Here is an 18,410-nt window from a genome sequence, read left to right as displayed (position 1 = left end):
ACCCCGCCTCCTACTTCCCTGAGAGAATGGCAGTGGTCACAGACGCCCTGTGCACTGACCTCTAGGAGCGCCTGCAGGTCTGCACTCACGCTCAGCCTTCTCCGCAGCCTGTGAGCGCACAGCCTCCCCTCCACTTGCACAATGATCACCAGCCCTGTCAACTCACAAGGTCACGGACTGAGCAAGTGACCCCTTTCTCTTGTGCATGCATCAGTTCCTCCCCTCTGCCAGATCAATCATTCTCATCAGCTTATAAAAACTGGTTGTCACACCATCTACACACACACACAAACACCCTTTAATTACCTCATATCTATCTCTGGTTTCTGCTCTATTTCTGTTCCCCTTTATGATAAAACTCCCCCGAAACGGTATATACCTGCTACCTCCAATTCTCCTATTCTCTCTTGAACCCACTTCAATTAAGCCTTCGTCTCCCTGGAGACAGCACAGCGAGATCATAAACTACCCCATTTCTAAATCCAAAGGTAAATTCCTGGTTTCCTCTACCTGATCTAGAAGAGCCTGTCATGCCCTCATGAAGCTTGTTCTCCCCTTGGCTTCCAGGTGAACCCTTCCTTCTGGTGCCTTTCCCACCAAACAGGCTGTCGCTTCCCCAGTCCGTCTCACGGAGTCTCCTCTTCCTCCCAACCATTAAGCACTATGGCTCCAAGACCTCCAAGACTTCTTCTCTACAGTTATTCCTTTGGTGAACTCAGTCTCACTGCTTTAAATACCATCTATGAACAAACAATCCCCAAGTAAGGGCATCTCATCTTCAAGCCAGACTTTGTCCATGAAAGCCAGGCTCACCTCCACCACCGTACACTCAACATGCCACTGGTAAATGCAAACCCAAACTTCTCCTCACCCCATCCAAACTGACTGCTACAGTCCTCCCTAGCTCAACTGCCCAGGCCCCAAAACCCGAAAACCATCCCTGACTCCTCTTTCTCATGATCAGTGTGAAGGCAGGTCCCACTGGCTCTACCTTAAATACGTATCTAGAAACACACGACTTCTCACATCTACTGCTCCTGCCTTTGTCCTAGCCACCGTCATCTGTCATCTGGACCACAGCAACAACCTCCAAAGGTTCTGCCTGTTCCCCACAGACCATTCTCCACAAAGAACCAGAGTAGTTTTAAAACATAAATTGAACCATGTTCACTTCTCTGCTCGAAACCCTTCAGTGGCTTCCTAGCTCACTCACAGGAAAAGCCGAAGTGTTAACAAAGCGGTCTCCCAGGCCCAGCGTGACATGACCTGCTACCTTTCTAACCTCTGACCTCCCAATCTCCTCCTCTCCCCTCTGCCCCAGCTGTACTGCACTGGCCTCCCCGCTGGCTTCCAAACATGACAAGCGTGTGTCCATCTCAAGGCCCCCCCCTGCCCAAAACACTCTTCCCTACATTTTCACACAGTTCACTCCCTCACCCCAGTCAGGTTTCTGCTAAAATGTCACATGATCCACAAGGCCGTCCGAAACCATCCTCCATAACACAGCACTCACCCTCACCCTGGTACTCACATCCCCCTCCCCCTCCCCACAACCCTTCTCTGTACTCAACACCGTCTGAGTGGGTGTGTCTGTGTGTGTGTGTCTTCATTTCTTACTTCCTTTGCTCCCTAAGGACATCAACTGCACAAAGGCAGGGATCAGGTTTTGTTCCCTGCTGACTCCTCGGGGCCTGGCACACACTAGGCGCTCAAAATGTATTTGAATGAATTAGAGAAGATATCTGCCTCCACTTAACGATAACAGGTTGCTATAAAAATTTGAAAAAGAACATTTAGATAACAAAAAAGAGCTCCTGATAAAGGAAGACATAAAACTCAATGGAAGATAAGTATCGACGTAGAAATCTCACATAGAACAGAGCAGAATGTCAGAGCTGAAAAGCTGAAAAGCTCTGAAAAGCTGAAAAGATAAGAAAATTAGGCCATCTTTCCAAAACACCTAGTGTCTGAGTAATGCACATGCCGAGAGAGGATAAAAAATTCAAGGAAGCTTCCTGCAACTGTGGCCATAAGCTTCCTGACAGATAGGGCCTGCTGAGCACCCAGCGTAAACACATGGTTCACCACCATGAGATTTCAAAACACCGCGGATGTAGAAGATCCAAGAAGCACCCGGAAAATGGAACAATAAATAGGTTTCTGACAAAGAATCAAGGGTTAGAACAGCACTGGACTTCTCATCAATACCAATGGGAACTACAAGATCATGGATCAGTGCATTCAGAACACAGAGAAAACAATTTCAAGCCTGTACTCCAACACCCGCACAATTGTCAATTAAGTGTAAAAGAATAAAGCTATTTTCAGACACGTAAGGTTTCAAAATATTTACTGCCATGTTTTCTTTCACAAGAAGCTACCAGAGAACGCACTTTCCCAAATGAGAGGTGAAACCAAGAGATCTGAACACCTGTGAGGGGGGTGAGAAGAACTGCCCAGATGATGGGGAGGGACGTCTCAGTGACAGCTGTGCAGGCGGCCTGCGGAGCACCTTTCCAGATTGTATCAGAAGACCTGGAGAGAAGTCTCCAAGAAATTAAAAAGACGGTCTACTTAATGTGTTTGGATACACTGGATACTGGAAATTTACACAAGTAGGGGACAGTCTGAAAATATATAAGAAACAAAAGCAAACAAAAAGGTACGTATTAACTTCATGGAGAAAAAATAGGGTGCAGAAAAGGAAAAGGAATCATGGCATACTACACATGGCTCAGATTTTACACTGCTTATTATAAATCTAAGTGCCAAAATAGTTACAACTAAAATTAACCATATTGGAAGGACGAGGGGTAAAAGCAAAGATGTGTGGAGTTGGGGTAGAGAATGGTGAAAAAGTCAAATCCTTAACCACCACGGAAAGGCAGTAAATAATAACTAAAACCAGAATTTGAAGATAAGGAAGTAAATTGATACAAGATTTAGCTAAACTGTAAGTGGTTACCTCTGAGGATCTGGAGGGTTTATGGCTTCTGTTTTTCATAAAAAGAATTATTTGTCTCTAACTGCATATATACCTTCAGTAAAAATAATGTCAAAAGGTCTCACCACACTAAACCAGCAACAGAAGATGACCAGACAACTTTTCAGGGGGACAATTTAACAACGTGTATCAAAATGTTAAATGCGCACACCCTTTGTCCTACTGACCCCTTCTACGACCTGAGACAATTGCTCTACAGGGGGGAGTGGCTGTGGGATTAGGGTGCCCGTCACCACTGGCCATGCTGCTAAAAACTTAGAAACAACTGCGACTTATGCAATAGCTAAGTAAAAGATACACACTGGAGAACAATGCAACCATGGAAGATGGAATCGCAATCCGTATTTACTAAGACGAGAAGATGCCAAGCCTTTGTCGAGTCGGAGGAGTCACAGAAGAGTAGTGCATACAGAGTGTTCTACTTTCTAGAACCTTCTCTTTCCCTAAATGTCCACATGGCTTTCTCATTTTATTCAGGTTTTCAAATTTCCTCCTAAGAGGGGTTTCTCAAGACCACCTTTTCTGAAATAGCCATCTCTTCCCTGACAGCCTTACCCTGGACTCTTTCATGCAGCCATTTAGCACAGACCCACGTCTCCTAGGTCCGAATCCTCGCACGACTGCTCGCTACCCTCGTGACAACAGTCAGGTAAAGTCCTTGCGTTCTGGTTTCCTCACGTAAAAAAAGACAAAAATAATAATACACAACTAGCACTTACATGCTGGGAGGAAAAGCTGATTTTACCTGGGACAAGTGAAAGCTCAGTACATGTTCATTATCAATATTCTCTCTCTTTTGCACTCTTCTGGATTATGTGAGCTTTCCTCACGATGAAAATGTCTTTTGTACAAAACAATAATACTTTAGGTAAAAAAAGGTTTTACTTTAAAAATACAAAAAAGAGAAAAGAAAGAAAAAGAACATATAACCCTACCACTTGTCAAATATATTAAAAAAAGAAGTCAATTCAACTCTGCCCTTCAGTTAACAGCTACCAGATTTTTTCCTGTTTGTACAAACACACATGTATCCGTTTAAATCCTTTTATATTAAATAAAACCAGGATCCTGCCACATTTTTTAACTTTTCAATGTATTTTAGACATGCTTTCATCACCTCATTGTTTCTGCTACACAGTAGTCTACCTGGCATGTAGCCACAGTGAAGCATTCCCCTACTAATGGACACGGAGCGCCTTCTCAGTGTTTCGCTACTGCAGCACTACAGTGCATGTGAACACATGCCCTTGTGCACTCAACCTAGCATAAGACTCCCAGGAAGGGGCTGAATTACAGGGCATGGATTCTTTTTTAACACTGTCTTAAATTAAATCCTGAACTGACATAAAAGTATTTATGAACGTCATGTGAGGTATAAAACAATAATCCCTGCACACCCATCACCCAGGTTAAACGATCATTACATCTGAAGCTTCCCACTGCCCCTCTGATTCCGAGACAATATGAGAGCTGCCATTTATCAATCTTTTCCTTTTTCCCTCTATTTCACAAAAGAAACTATTATCATGTTATTGCTTCATTTTTCTATTTCTTTAATCATTACTAAGTGTAGTATCTTCTCATAGGTTTATTGCCCATGTATTTCTTTTTGTATAAATCGTTTATTCATTTCCTTTATTCCTTCTTCTACTGAACTGTCTGGGGCGCTTTACTTTCTGATTTATAGAAACTCTTTGCAGACCAGGGATACTAACCCACTGCTATTGCTCATGCTGCAAACAGGACCCTATCTTTCGCCATGCAAACCTTTACACTTTTATGTAAACAGGTCTACCAGTTTTCTTTCTGGCTTTCCAAGTTTACATGAATATTTTCCCATATATTCTTTATTTTTTTTTCACATTTAGATCTTTAATTGATGTGTATTTCATTTTAGTATATGGTTGGAAATGGGGCTCTAATTTTATTTTCTTCCAGCTGCATAGACAGTAATTCCAACCGCATTTATTGAACAACTCCTTTCTCAACTGATACAAAGTCTTTATTATATAATCAAATTTTCATGTATATAGATGTAAGTATGTGTGCTCATGTATGTATATGCACTTGTGTGGACACACACACAGATCTACAGAAACCCCTCACTTCACTGCACTTCACAGATACTGGATTTTTTACAAATCTAAGGTCTGGGGCAACCCTGTGTTGAGCAACTCTATTGACACCATTTTTCCAATGGCATTTGCTCACTTCATGTCTCTGTGTCTCATTCTGGTAATTTTTTCAATAATGCAGAATTGTCCACTATTTTTCTACTTCTCATGGGGATCTGTGATCAGTGATCTTCGATGCTGCTGCTATCACTCACTGAAGGCTCAGATGGTGGTTAACATTTTTTAGCAATAAAGTATTCTTAATTAAGATATGTCGTCTTCCTAGACAGTGCTATTACACACTTAACAGACTACAGCATAGCGTAAACATTCACTTCATTGCAGTATTTGCTTTATTATGGTGGCCTGGAACCCAACCCGCAATCTCTCTGAGGCATGCACGTGTGTGCGCACACGTATACACATACACATGATGTACAGATCTGTTCAGGACTCAGTTCTCTTGCACTGCTTTAAGCCTGTGTAACACAATGGGGCCAGATCAAAAGAAATCGCTCACCTGTCCTTCTTCATCAAAAGCCATGACCACCACAGCAGCCCCGAACTTCTTAATCTTTCTGGCCTTCTCCAGGAAGTCGTCTTCTCCCTCCTTCAGACTAATGCTGTTAACAATACACTTGCCCTGGCAGCACTTTAACCCGGCTTCAATCACAGCAAAGTTGGAAGAGTCGATGCACAAGGGCACCTGAAGTCAGAAGGGCAAGAAAATCACAGAAAGATGACACGTCAGCACAGATTCCCTTCCAACGGCTCCCAGATATTCCTTCCTTCTTCTGTAGGGAAATAATTAACAAATACCAGTAGTATAACAAAGGCAGGATTTTAATCTTATTCTTAAAGCCCAAAAGACTTGGCATAACTCCTGTCTCACAAGAGACCACACGCGTGGGCCAGAAATGGGTAACTCAAAAGGTCATAGCTAAGCAGCAAAATGAAACCACTAAAGTCATTTCACTGGCTCCCCCTGATTCTGACTGACTTTCAACAAGTCATTTACCTTCTCTGCACCTCAAATTCTCAAAATATTTACTCCCAGAGGAGTAATGAGGCTTTTTAGTAAGGAGTTGAGACACAAATGAAGGATGGGTTAATGGAATTCACTGCTTACTACAAGACTTCTAACTTAGCACATTTGTTGAATAATGTGTAAGTTAGAATAAATTATAATGAATAAATGACAGCCCTATCTCTTAAAGCACTAGGAAGTTTCTTTTAAAAAATACCCCAAAACTTCAAAAATCACTTATCGCAAACTCAATGATAGAGAAATGAAGTTAGATTTTTAAAGTTTTCAGAATCCATCTAAAATTTTTGAAAAGACTGACACAAAAATTAACTTTCACCTTTTAAAGAACAAATGTAGAAGATGGCACAATACTTTAATCTCGTTTTATAATTTTGTCTTACTCTGATAAGCCTGAAAAGGTCTCTTCTTCCTGCAAAAAGGAAGAACTGAGTTCCTTCGTCTCTGTTAGGAACAGGTAAGTATATCCTTCAAAGGCACGAAAAGTTGGTTCTTAGCCTATCCAGACATCTGAGGAAACTCAACCAATTCTTGTGACCAATTCCAGAAACCTTGGAAACAGCCAGGCTGAAGTCACATCTCTCTCTGAAGTCTGGTTGGTATAGGAAGGCTATCATGAAGTGAGAAAACTGACGATCAGAAACCACTGGGTTTTCAAGACAGAAAATCAGAAAACCGCTGTCTGAGATGACACAGGAAGGGGAAACTGACAAAGTTAAAAGAGTGACAGAGCAACACACGCTAATTCCCCTGACGAGTAAGAGTCGGTACGACCTTGGCAATGTCAGGCTCAGAAGCAAGGAAGTTGCAGAATCTGGTCATTGCGCTTGGACCATCAAGCATGCCATCGTCCATGTTGATGTCCAGCACCTGCGCTCCCATTTCCACCTGCATTCTGGCAACACTTAGTGCTTCCTGAGGAAAGAATTCAACAGAAACCAGCATTAGGAGAGGGTGACTCAGGGAAGGCTAACAAAAGTAGTCCTTTACCACTGGACTAACTAGGCAGCCTCCCCGACCATGAGCCTACTCTCAACAGTCACAGATTAAGCTCTCGTTAACATCTCTTCCATCACAGGGTGTCACAATCCACCGAGGCTCTGATTCCTCAAGAGAAGAACCTCAGTGCATCGCCTGGAGTTCCAGGCCCCCTGGGACCCACCCTGCCTTCCTATGTAACTGAGCTGTAGGTACTCCTTCCTCACTGGCACTGTCTCCCAGTCAAATCCGATTCTACTTGTGGCATCGATCATGCTGTTCCCTCCGCTGGGAATTCAACCCCCTTCCCTCCTATACTGTTTTAAGACCCAGCTCAAGTCCCATCTCCTCCAAGAAAAGTCCTTATAGAAACCATCCAAAACGTGTATCACTCTTCAGCATCTACTGAAATATGCAAAGTATTCATTGCACACTATTGACAGAAGTTACATGAAATATGAGTTAAATAAACTTTTTTATGCTAAAAGGATTTTCAAATCCTTTTTAACACTATTATGTGCTGTAAATCTCCAAGTGCAAAATACATTTCCCACTTTCAATCATTTAAAGAATATCTTGTAAGATCAGTGTTCCAGAGAGCATACTTTGAGAAACACTGTCTACTCCACAATGATCTACTATCTCTAAACTTCCATAACAATTATAAACGTTCCCACATAGTGTACTACCTTATTTCCTCATGATTTCATGACTACTAGCTTGTCTCTGAAACAGATTTCAAGCATTTAGAAATCTAGAAAGGTCTCATGTGTCTCCCGCTTTCCTCTGAATAGTGCTGGACAAGACAAACGTGTCCGGTAACACTTTCTAGCTGACTGGGACAACTGCGACTTTATTTTGTTTAAGTCTTCATTGTACACTTCATAGTGGAAAAAAATAAGCAAGGATAAAATCAACAGTAGATTCTGATATTGTCCTAATTTTTTCTTAGCCAAGGAAACCACAGAAATGTTTAGCCATCATTGTGACAGAACAGGCATGAAACCTTCTGGCACAAGTCACAAGGAAAGACCATTCGTAGTGACCCAAGGTACACAGAGAAAAAGGATCAAAATAAAATTCTACAAATCAAAAAAATGTTTTTGGTATCAGCAATGTGTATAAGAAAAAAAACAAGTGTAAGTCACAGTTCTTGCTCTTAAAGGGTTTACAGAGATGCTAATACCTGACTTTTCTAAACTGTAAGAGCCAAAGATTAATTGCTTGGTGGGCCAACATTCCCAAACAGGCTCAAAGAAATGAAGTGATCTGTTTCAAGATGTACAAGTTAAGCAAAAAGACAGCAGCGGAATTTCTTTCAGGTCAGTGCTCATCTTATTAACCACGGAGCCGTAAGGGGTCACTAACGCAGGGGAAACTAGAGTCCAGTGAGGAGGCATTCCTACAGAACCCCTTCCGGCTTCACTGCCTCCTCCCCCACTGTCCTCCAGGCAGAGACAGCAGAGTGGGTAAGGGCGTGGCTTTGGTGGACTTGGGGTCTATCATTCACTTGCTGCGAAACAAAAGGAGAGGTGTTTAACCTCCCCAAACCCCCAATAACACAAGTGTAAAATGGAGAGAACAACAGGGCCTACCTCAAAGGCCTGTGAAGACTACATGAGGAGTGCCACGGAGTGCTAAGCACAGCGACTGGCATGTATGTAATCAGACCTTGTTAAATGAGAGCTATCACTCCCACTTGTCTTCTTCCTAAAACGCCACCTGTTCTCAGCATCAAATCTATCAAATCTGAGAGCTGAAAGCACAGAACGGTCGTAAGAATCAAACTGTAAACAGAATCATCGCCAGCTGAAGAACACTATACCACGAAGGGTCATAAGGATTTCAGAAGGGAACAAACATGGACAAAGGCCGAGGCAGAAGCAAACCTCCTGGAGCGTTCAGATGCCAGATCAGGATGGAAGGAGGTTTGGTGCCCAAGTGGAGAGGACTGGATGATGTCCTCAGGAGTTCGGGTTTTATCCTATATGCAAACAAAGCCACCCTGTAAAAGCTTCTCAACTGGGGAGGCCACGGCAGAAGCGCATGCTGGCTGAGCACTAGCAGGAACAAAGGGAAGTGGACTGTCGGCCAGGTAACCAGGTAGCCAGGCCCTACTGAGGTGTCCGCAGAGGGACACCTTGGCAGGGTGCCGTGGAGCAGTCATTAACAAGTCCACAAAGGATGATAAAGGTGCCTTTTCCTTTTGATTCAAACTAAGTCCACTTTGAGACTGGTTGTAGGAAGGTCTACTTCCTAAAGGCTGCAAAACCTTACAACGAGAGAAGTTGGATTGAAAAATAAAAATCACCAAAGCCCAAACCAAATCCGTCCATTTTTAACTTCGTATTTGCATAAGAGAGAAAAATGCTGTCCAGGTGTTCAGGGTAGGCTCTACCTGTATTAAACTCTGCTCATCCAGAGTGACTGAGCTGAAGAGCACTATGGCTAAGCCATCCTGCAAACTTTCCAAGGCCGGGCCCATTCTTTTGTGTTGGCTTTTTTATTTTAGTTCATAGTTAACAGAATCAACAGTACAACACTGTCCGTGTTTGAAGTGGTCATGAGGAAATGAGTGGGAATTTTCTTGGCTTTCCCTTTCCCTAGAAAGATTTGTGAGAAGCAAAAATGAAGAGAACCTTCAAATTTTTCAATTTACTTCACAATTAGTAGGAACAGCTAGAACCAGTATCCCTCCAATCTCATCCCACTTCAAACCCCGAGGGCAGTACTTTCTGACAAATATTGACAGCAGCAGCTCGGATTTTCTGAAGCCTCATCCTCCCACCAGCCCAGCCTGCTGCAGACACACTTCCCCGTTCCTCTCCCACTTCCCAGCAGCTCTGCTAATAACCATAAAAGGCAGGGCTGTTTCATTCGCATGCTGTCTTAGCCAAAAACATGGCAGATGCCTCAAGGGTTTCATTAAGATGCTCACTTCATAATCTCCTGCCATGATGAGTTTAGCAAACTTCTTGGATCCTGCAACGTTACAGCGCTCTCCAATGTTAACAAAGTTGGTGTACGGTCCAATCCTGAAGGGCTCCAGACCTTAAAAGGAGAAGCATTCTGAAAACTTTCTGAAAATGCATATGACAATATGAGACAGAAAAACAAATGTTTTCATGAGAAACAAAAGAACTTTCTGTGCCACTGCATGTCTGACTAGACAGGAGATCCAATGTGGAAATAGGACCGTGGCCTTCCCCCCAGGGATACTTAAACACAACAAAGACTGTATGTTTATAACCAGAACTCTCAAAAGAAGAGATATTTCAGGGTTTTAAACTGCGATTTTCTCTAAAAAGCTGAATCACACAGCTCTGAGAAACAAGCAAAAACTATCATCATATCTTATTTAACCCAGAGTCTGAGACAAAAGCCATGAAGTGAGAAAGGACTGTTTCGCAGCTGTTCATGCAGACATGGGCTTGAAGCCAGAGGGAGCAAGCATTCTTAATCCTACCAACAGTGTGTGTGGATCTAGAGGCCAACAACCGGTACCCAGCACGGGCAAAGGGAGAGGGGTGCGGGCGGAGCCCTGGCAGACAGCCGGCCCCAGGCAGGCCACCTGGGCTCTCTGCTTCTCTCCCCTTGTTGGCCAAGGGGCCACAACACCTCCCCATTACAGGCCACTTCAGGGGCAAATACCAGATGAATTAACGTGGGTCCACTACAGCAAGGGAAAAAGCAACCTGCAGCACAAAGTAGCACTGCAGGAAAAGGCCTTCTACCGCTTTTGTGTTACTCGTTGTGTTTCCAGTGTTACGACGCAGGAGTCCTGCTCGACGGTTACAGGCAGGCTCTGGGGACAGCAGCCCAGGGTTCCAAGCCCTGCGCAGCCATCTCAGCAAACAACCCAGGAGACCTCCCTCAGAGCCTCTGAACTTACAGAGGACAGTCCGTAAAGTAGCTGCCTCACAATACTGCTGTAAAGTGAGACTACACTGATGAGCATAAAATTAGTGCCAGCAATCACAAATCACAGCTGCTCTTGTTAATAAAAGAGGCTGTTGAGTCCTTTGCCAAAGAACTGGCTGGGGAGGAAACAGCTCTGAGGAAGAGAAAAATAATAAACACAAGACAGGTAACAACACAGCTATTCCAGGTCGTCTGTTCCCTGACCGGGGAGACTGTCAGCTCCCGGTTTTGGCTCCTGGTCTCCTTTCCCACTGGTAACATCCTCACAGCCTCACCCTCCACACTGGCCTCAGGGCACCCCTGATCCCGAGTCAGACAGGCAGGGAAACCAACATTTACATGCTGAGAGACCCTGTGTCATTGCCCTAGAAGCATTTCACACAAAGCACTTCTGATCTATTACGAATGTGAAGTATCTGTTATAAAAACCAAATTTTTCTCAAGTCTGCAATTTATAAAAGAACAATTATAAAGAGTGTTTGATCATTCCTAAAATCTAATTGCAGGTGATTTTAAAAACAATTTAGAAATAGCACAAGAAATTCAAATCAGAAATATTCTTTCATTCCTACAATTCTTTTTAAAAATTATAACTAAATGGTTCTTTCCTGTTTCAATTTTGGCAAATGTTGACAATTTTAACTTAGTCCTTGACTGAGCTCAATTAATAGCTGTAAGATCTAAGGATGAAATAAACTATCCTCTCTGACAAGCCACTTTTTCGAGGCAAGGGGTGTGTCATAAATCATAAATCCCTTCTCCTCTAGTTTGTCCTGTCTTCTGGAGTATAAAAGGAAAGAAAGGGCAGCCTGAAGAGGCGTATTTCTAACCCGACTTCGTCTTCACTCACTGGGATTAACTCTATGCAACATGTTCTGAGCAAGAACGGTGAGTATCACTTTCACCGTCACTCGTACTTCGTTTCACTTTCCTTAGAAGAACACGTGGAACAAAGGTATCAGTTTAGAGAAGTGTTAAATTCTCAGTTGTTAGAGTGCATAATTCCTCGCGTGCTATGTATTTGCAGGTTTCCTAAGAATCTGTTTATACATTTTTTTTGCTTAGAGATACTAGTTAAAACTACGTCATTAAAGTATTGTGGGAAAAATATAAAATTTAAAGTTATTTTTCTAACAGTTGGCATGATGAACTATTTTACCAATGTTCTTTATTTGAACACAAAAACTCATCCTGAAAAAGGAGCGATGCCTACCCCAAAGGGCTGTTGAGAACAAGACAGAATGACAAACGCCACGATTCTTTGTCAAGTCCTGAACACATGGTCAATGTAAAAGCATGACTATGGTGTTTCAGAAGGAAACAAAATTTTCCAGGAAGAAGCTGCCATCATTACAAAACACTGAAACTGGGCAGTGTGGACTTCTCAGGGACCAGCAGCCAATATGACAATTTGAATTGTTAGGCTGTGGTGACCTAGGTGTATTTTCAAAGCAGTGCACAATCATTCTAATTGGCACTATCTGTGCCTTCATTTCCATTTCCCTGAAGTCAATGTCTTCCCGCTCTCACCCTTAAAAAAACAAAGGGTTCTTTACTAGAATTTATTCAAGTGGCAAAAAATACAAGTACTATCCTCTGGCCTAATAAAAAAGTTCCTTGGCACAAACATCACTACAACTTAAACATACTAACTTAATCTCCAATGATTTCTGAAATCATAAACCTCGTATCTTTACAACTTACCAGACAGTAGCATATGCCCTTCGAAAACAGTGGCAGGTAGAACTCTAGGCTTACAGTTTTTCACAGCTTCAGCAATTTCTCTGAGTCAAAAGAGAAAACACTATATCCATTAATTCAGAATAAAATAAACTAATTTCCAGCTATGAAATTAAGTCTATTTAACATAATTATACACCAAGTTCCAAATGTGAAGCAGCAATTACGCTCTTTAGTTTTCTCAGTAATGCAGAAAACGAATCTACAATCTTCAGTGTCTCTGTATTGGCCCAGTCTGCTGCGCACTGACTGCACCGGCATCTGAGCTCGGACGTGAGCCCAGACGGGACGGCCTGCACAGTGCAAACAGCGACTCTCTCCCTCCCTTCCAAACCTGCGGTGTCCTTTACTGCACCAAATCCACACGTGAACTAGGTTCTCCCTCCTCACTCATGAGCTTAAAATAAAAAAAGGCCTAATCATTGGGAAGGAAAAGCAAACAGGAAAGGAGGGTCAAGGGTGAAGGAAATTAAACCCTTTAGGTCTGTTTTTCTCAAGTGCACACACATAGAAGGGAGCGTACAGAGTAATACATCACTAAAACTTCAAAATAATTGCTCCTAAAAATTTGTTTTAATTATTTATAGTTTCTTAACTTTATCAGCTTTAATGAATTATGTCTTTGATCTACTTGGAAAAATCTGGACACTCCATTAAATTTATCAGGACCAGTACGAACACCTCCCAAATTAGTATGTGAATGTCAGTGTCAAAGTGAAAGCACCAAACATATGTAGAGAGAGACAGGTAGATCCACACACACACACAGAGATATTTTTAAAACAACTCTTTTTATAAGGGAGATAATCTTAAAAAGAGATCCAAAGGTAAGCTATCTTCAACAACTGACAGCCTTCAGGTATTACTTAAAAGATGTTTATAAAACTATACAGACCCTTAATAGAGTCTATCACAGACGTCAACAAAAGCAGTGACACATCAGGTAATTCAGCAGAGTGAACATATGCACATGAAAACAGAGGCAGAACAGTGAGATGACTGGGTCAAAATCTGATCACAAGTCAATCTAGTGGAAAAAACCCAAACACAAACAGTCTTAAACTGTGCTCTATTCCACTGAACTCCAATCCTCCTATAGGCCACAAAAGTGCAGGGACCTGAACACGCCCTTCACTATGCCCTTGTCTCATGCACTTCCTTCACGTGCTCACTCAGCAACGCGGGTTAAGCAGTGACTGGGCCAGGCCAGGTGAAGACACTTCTCTAGACCTCAAGGTGCTTGCTGCTTACCATCTTTTCCTTTCACATGAGATTCTAATGGAGGCATGCATTTTTTAAAAAATTTATTTATTTGGAGGGAGGTAATTAGGTTTGTTTGTTTGTTTGTTTTTAGAGGAGGGACTGGGGATTGAACCCAGGACCTCGTGCATGCTGAGCATGTTCTCTAGTGCTTGAGCTATATCCTCCCCCCGGAGGCATGCATTTGCCCAAGAAATAAGAGCCGTCCCTCCTTGAGAATTCAAATATTAGTCAGGTATTTAAGGGCAGAATGCTAAGATATCTAGGTTATGTTCTGCAATAGTCTAAGGGAAAAAAAGCTGGAGAATAAGAGAAAATAAGAATAGCAAAATGTAGAAAATTAAGGAAACTGTGATAGGCACATGGGGGTTCATTTTATTACTTCTGTACTTTAAATTCTGGAATCTTTCATGTGAAGTACCCTAGTTTGCTAGGGCTGTCAATGAAATATCACAGACTGAGCAGTTTAAATAGTAGCGTCTATTTCTCAAAACTCTGGAGGCTAGGAGTCTTAGATCAAGGTGTCAGCAGGACTGGTCCCCTCTGAGGCCTCTCTCTCTGGCTCGTAGTTGGCTGCCTTCTCCCTTCTCCCTGGTGTTCACATGGTCCCTCCTGTGTGTGTCTGTGTCCCCTCCAGTCACACTGGATGAGGATCCATTCACATGACCTCATTTAACCTCAATTACCTCTTTAAAGGACCTATTTCTAATTACAGTCACATTCAGAGAAATTGGGGATTAGGACTTCAACATATGAACTTTGAGGGCACAGAAGGTAAAACATTCAGAAGTGACTATCACCTGATATGATCTGGTGTTGTGCCACAGCATCCGCCAACTATATTCACCAAGCCATCCACAGCAAAATCCTGCACTCAGGGAAAGAAAAGGCTTCAGGCAGTTCATCTGAATTCTAAGTTCACCACTACCAATGCTGCAGAAGAGAGCTACATTGCCTGAGTAACTAATTTTACATTCAGGAGAGAGCTAAACATACTTAACTCTAGATATAAAGCATTCATAAGCCTTAGATGTAAGACTTAAAACATTTCAAATACTATGAAATGTAATGAGATATTTATTTGCCTATTTGATCAAAAGAAAGATTTTTCTACCCATATGTTGAACAGAATGAATGTGAGCTGAATAATGCATTTTCAAATAACACATAATGTATCAGTTTTTAAATTTAAGTCAACTAAAACTTAAGCTTAAAGAATTAAAAATTCAGTTCCTCAGGCACAGCAGCCACATTTCAAGTGCTCCAATAACCACATGCCACAGAAGCTACGTATTGGACAATGGAGGCTGGAATTTACCCACAGCTGGTTTGAAGGACAAGGTAACAGAGAGGAAGTCAAGGAACTGAGATGTCAGAAAGCTGCAAAGAGCATCCCACAAGGGACGGAAATCCTAAGAATTAAGGCAGAAACAGTTTAGGAGAGAAGGGTAGAAAGCCAGAAGCTAAAAACTCAAGGAATAAGGAAAAGAGACACAGGGTCAGTAGTAAGTAGGGGTAGTGGGCAGCATGGTTTCATGACCGGGGGTTCAAAGATGGGAGGGGCATGGGAGAGGAGGGAGATCGGGGAGGTGGCAATGGGGAGCAGGGAGACATCTACTCCACCCAGCAGTGGGAGGGCTGCGGAAGAGCCAAATTCCAGTTAGTGCAGGTTGGACCTCGCTGGGAATTCTCCAGCAGCCACCAGTACCAGCTGTGGAGGATGCTCACAGTGAGCCCCCCACTCTGCCTCCACCATCTTAATTCATCTTAAGCTTTTGTTATATATACACTGGGATTTCTTTAGGGGGAAAGTCTGCTTCTAAATATTCCAAATCAAAACTTCCATTCCTCTGTCTCTTAAAAACCAAGTGAAAGAGGATTCTTGACCTTTAAGTGCATGGCCATCATGTGCGGAGATTCATCATAGTCACCGAAGGTATTGGGAAGACCTATGAAAGGATATTTTAATCATTATCAGAAACTACTTTAACAAATAATCATAGTATTTGTAAAGGCTTTAGGGTAAAAGGTTAGCGAATTTTTAATCTGTAACTAAATGGTGATTACTTACAAAAACAGATTAGAATACTTAATATTAAACATAGTAAGTACAGAGATGCCACACCAAAAAACAAACAAACGAAAAATCAGAGGACAATAAATGTCCATTGTTTCTCTTCCATTTGAAAGAAAAGCATCAGTACTATATGAGGCCACATTCCCCCACCCCCATCCCTCCCCTTCCCATAAAGGAAATTCATTCTAGTTACCTAACTGCTTGGGGTGGGGACTAGGGGAGTGCCACACTTCCTTTGAACTAATGAGCCCCAGACATGCGATTAACAACAAGCAAAACACACCCAGTCTGCTTTCAAGTAAGTTTTCCCAAGTAAGACGTTAGAATCTAATTGTCCAATTTTCTATTTGATTTATTATCCCCTTCCAGTCATCTTACTCCTGGTGGCAAATGAAATTTACTGCCCATTAAAATGTATATAATTGGAGAAAGAAGACTGGAAAATGATTTTTAGCCCCAAGTAGCTAACAGTGTTCAAAAACATTCACCAGGAAATCTGGCTAACTCAGAATGGATTACCAATACTAAATAGATAGTTTGAGAACTGTCTACATTTATGTCTGAAATTTTGACATACAGCAAACTGAAGTCCTAACTTTCAGAAATGAAAAAGGCAACAACACACAAGGCTCTTTATCTGCTCTTTGGCTCACACAGCGGCACAGAGAGAAGGACTCTCTCTCGTGGTCTCTGCACTCATCTCTCTGGCCACGTCCAGGTGGTGAGCACTGTCAAAGACAAGGCTCTGGTCAGCTAAGTGACTAGGCTCCATTCCCCCAAGTTTTGTCCACTTCTGATGGTTTCAGGCTGAGCCTAACTGCTCCTTCAAATCTAGAGGGAAACAGTGGTCTCGCCCCAAATGCTCTTTAGTTAGAAAATTCCCATTGAAAGTAAACAGCATACTAAGACCTGCAAGACAAACTCTTTTAATCAAGATCTATCACCCTGTCTACTCAAATCTTGTGTATTTGGGTTTTCCCACGCGTAACATACCTGCATTGGGATAACAGAGGACATAAGCTGTTGTACATTTTCCAACTGTTTCAATAAAAGGTCTCATTTCAGCTGCACCCAGAGCACAATTTAATCCAATGCTGGGAAAACAAAAAGAAATTAGAAGCATCCTCTTTTACTCTAAATATTTACACGTATAAAAAGTTATGATAAAGAAAAGGCGTATATTTAAAAACAAGCAGATAATAAATCTCCTGATTCAAAGCACGTTTATTCAGCTACAGTCAAAGGCATCTCACTGAAGTCCCCTGCAACACTGAATAATTCTGCCTGTGTCTCCTACATCAGATGATCTTACAGCTCAAGGACCCTGCTTATGGACGTGACTCCTTAAGTAAGTTCAGTTTAGTTAATGGTGCACCGTGAAACAGAAATGTCTGCAAACTGACCACTGCTAATAAACATCTGACTGGAAAGCAATACTCAAAGGAAAGCAGAAGGGAAACCCTGGAGGTAGAAGGAGCGCTGATGGCATACAGAAGCCACTTAGGGAGGCAGAAGACCGAGACTTAGTCTTTGCTCCAACTGACTTGCAAGGTGACCTTGGACTTGGAATTGTCCTCTCATAAATTAAGTGGGCTTGTTTGGTTGTAAATCAAGGGGCTCTCTGTTTTGCAGAGAAACTTACTGCAGACTCAAATAAAACAGATCAAAGTAGAGCTGCTAAACCCTCCAAAACCACTCTCAGTGGGAGCCACTGGGGCCTTCAAGGTATTCAATAATTAACTATGAAGGGACTGCACAGTGTCATCTTTTATTTTTTCACATTTTACTTTTTTCCCTTTACGCTGATTTCTAAGTGCAATGTGACATACTAGATTAGATCCTGGAACAGAAAAAGGACATTAATGGAAAAACTTGAAACCTGAGTGAAGTCTGGAGTCTAGTTAATAGTAATACACTTTTAGTTTTGACAAAAGTATCATACTTAATATAAAATGTCAACATTAGAAAAAACTAGATAAAAAGCATATGGGAATTCTCTGTACTATCTTTGCAACTTTTCTGAAAATCTGAAATTATTCCAAAATAAAAAGTTTATTTAACAAATACCCAACACTTATTCATGATAAAAAATCTGAGTCAACTAGGAATAGAAGGGAACTCCTCAACGTGATAAAAACCATCTATAAAGACCCTACAGCTAATATCATGCTTAATGACGTAAAATTAGATGCTTTCCCCCTAAGCCTGGGAATAAGGCAAGGATGTCTGCTTTCATCTCCCCTTAAAGATTCTGCTGGGAGTCCTACATGA

General features: G+C 42.0%; 1 protein-coding gene across 4 annotated transcripts in view; it reads right to left on the bottom strand.

Annotated features, from left to right (window-relative positions):
* The window catches only part of MTR (5-methyltetrahydrofolate-homocysteine methyltransferase), an 89,476-nt gene that overhangs the window by 55,410 nt on the left and 15,656 nt on the right, over positions 1-18,410 (bottom strand). For all 4 annotated transcript variants that reach the window (XR_012077299.1, XM_072971043.1, XM_072971044.1 and 1 more), the window contains exons 9-15: positions 17,133-17,233; positions 15,950-16,011; positions 14,863-14,930; positions 12,767-12,846; positions 10,080-10,192; positions 6,938-7,078; positions 5,639-5,824 (exon numbers count right to left, since the gene is read on the bottom strand). Coding sequence is in view for 3 of the 4 variants with exons in the window: in XM_072971043.1 (XP_072827144.1) it covers positions 5,639-5,824; positions 6,938-7,078; positions 10,080-10,192; positions 12,767-12,846; positions 14,863-14,930; positions 15,950-16,011; positions 17,133-17,233 (751 nt within the window). In the remaining variant the exon portion in view is untranslated. The remainder of the gene's footprint in view (positions 1-5,638; positions 5,825-6,937; positions 7,079-10,079; positions 10,193-12,766; positions 12,847-14,862; positions 14,931-15,949; positions 16,012-17,132; positions 17,234-18,410) is intronic.

Source organism: Vicugna pacos, chromosome 11 (genome assembly GCF_048564905.1).
Source record: "Vicugna pacos chromosome 11, VicPac4, whole genome shotgun sequence".
Lineage (NCBI taxonomy): Eukaryota > Metazoa > Chordata > Mammalia > Artiodactyla > Camelidae > Vicugna > Vicugna pacos.
Note: the sequence above shows the minus strand (reverse complement) of the source record. Positions and strands in the feature narration are given on the sequence as shown.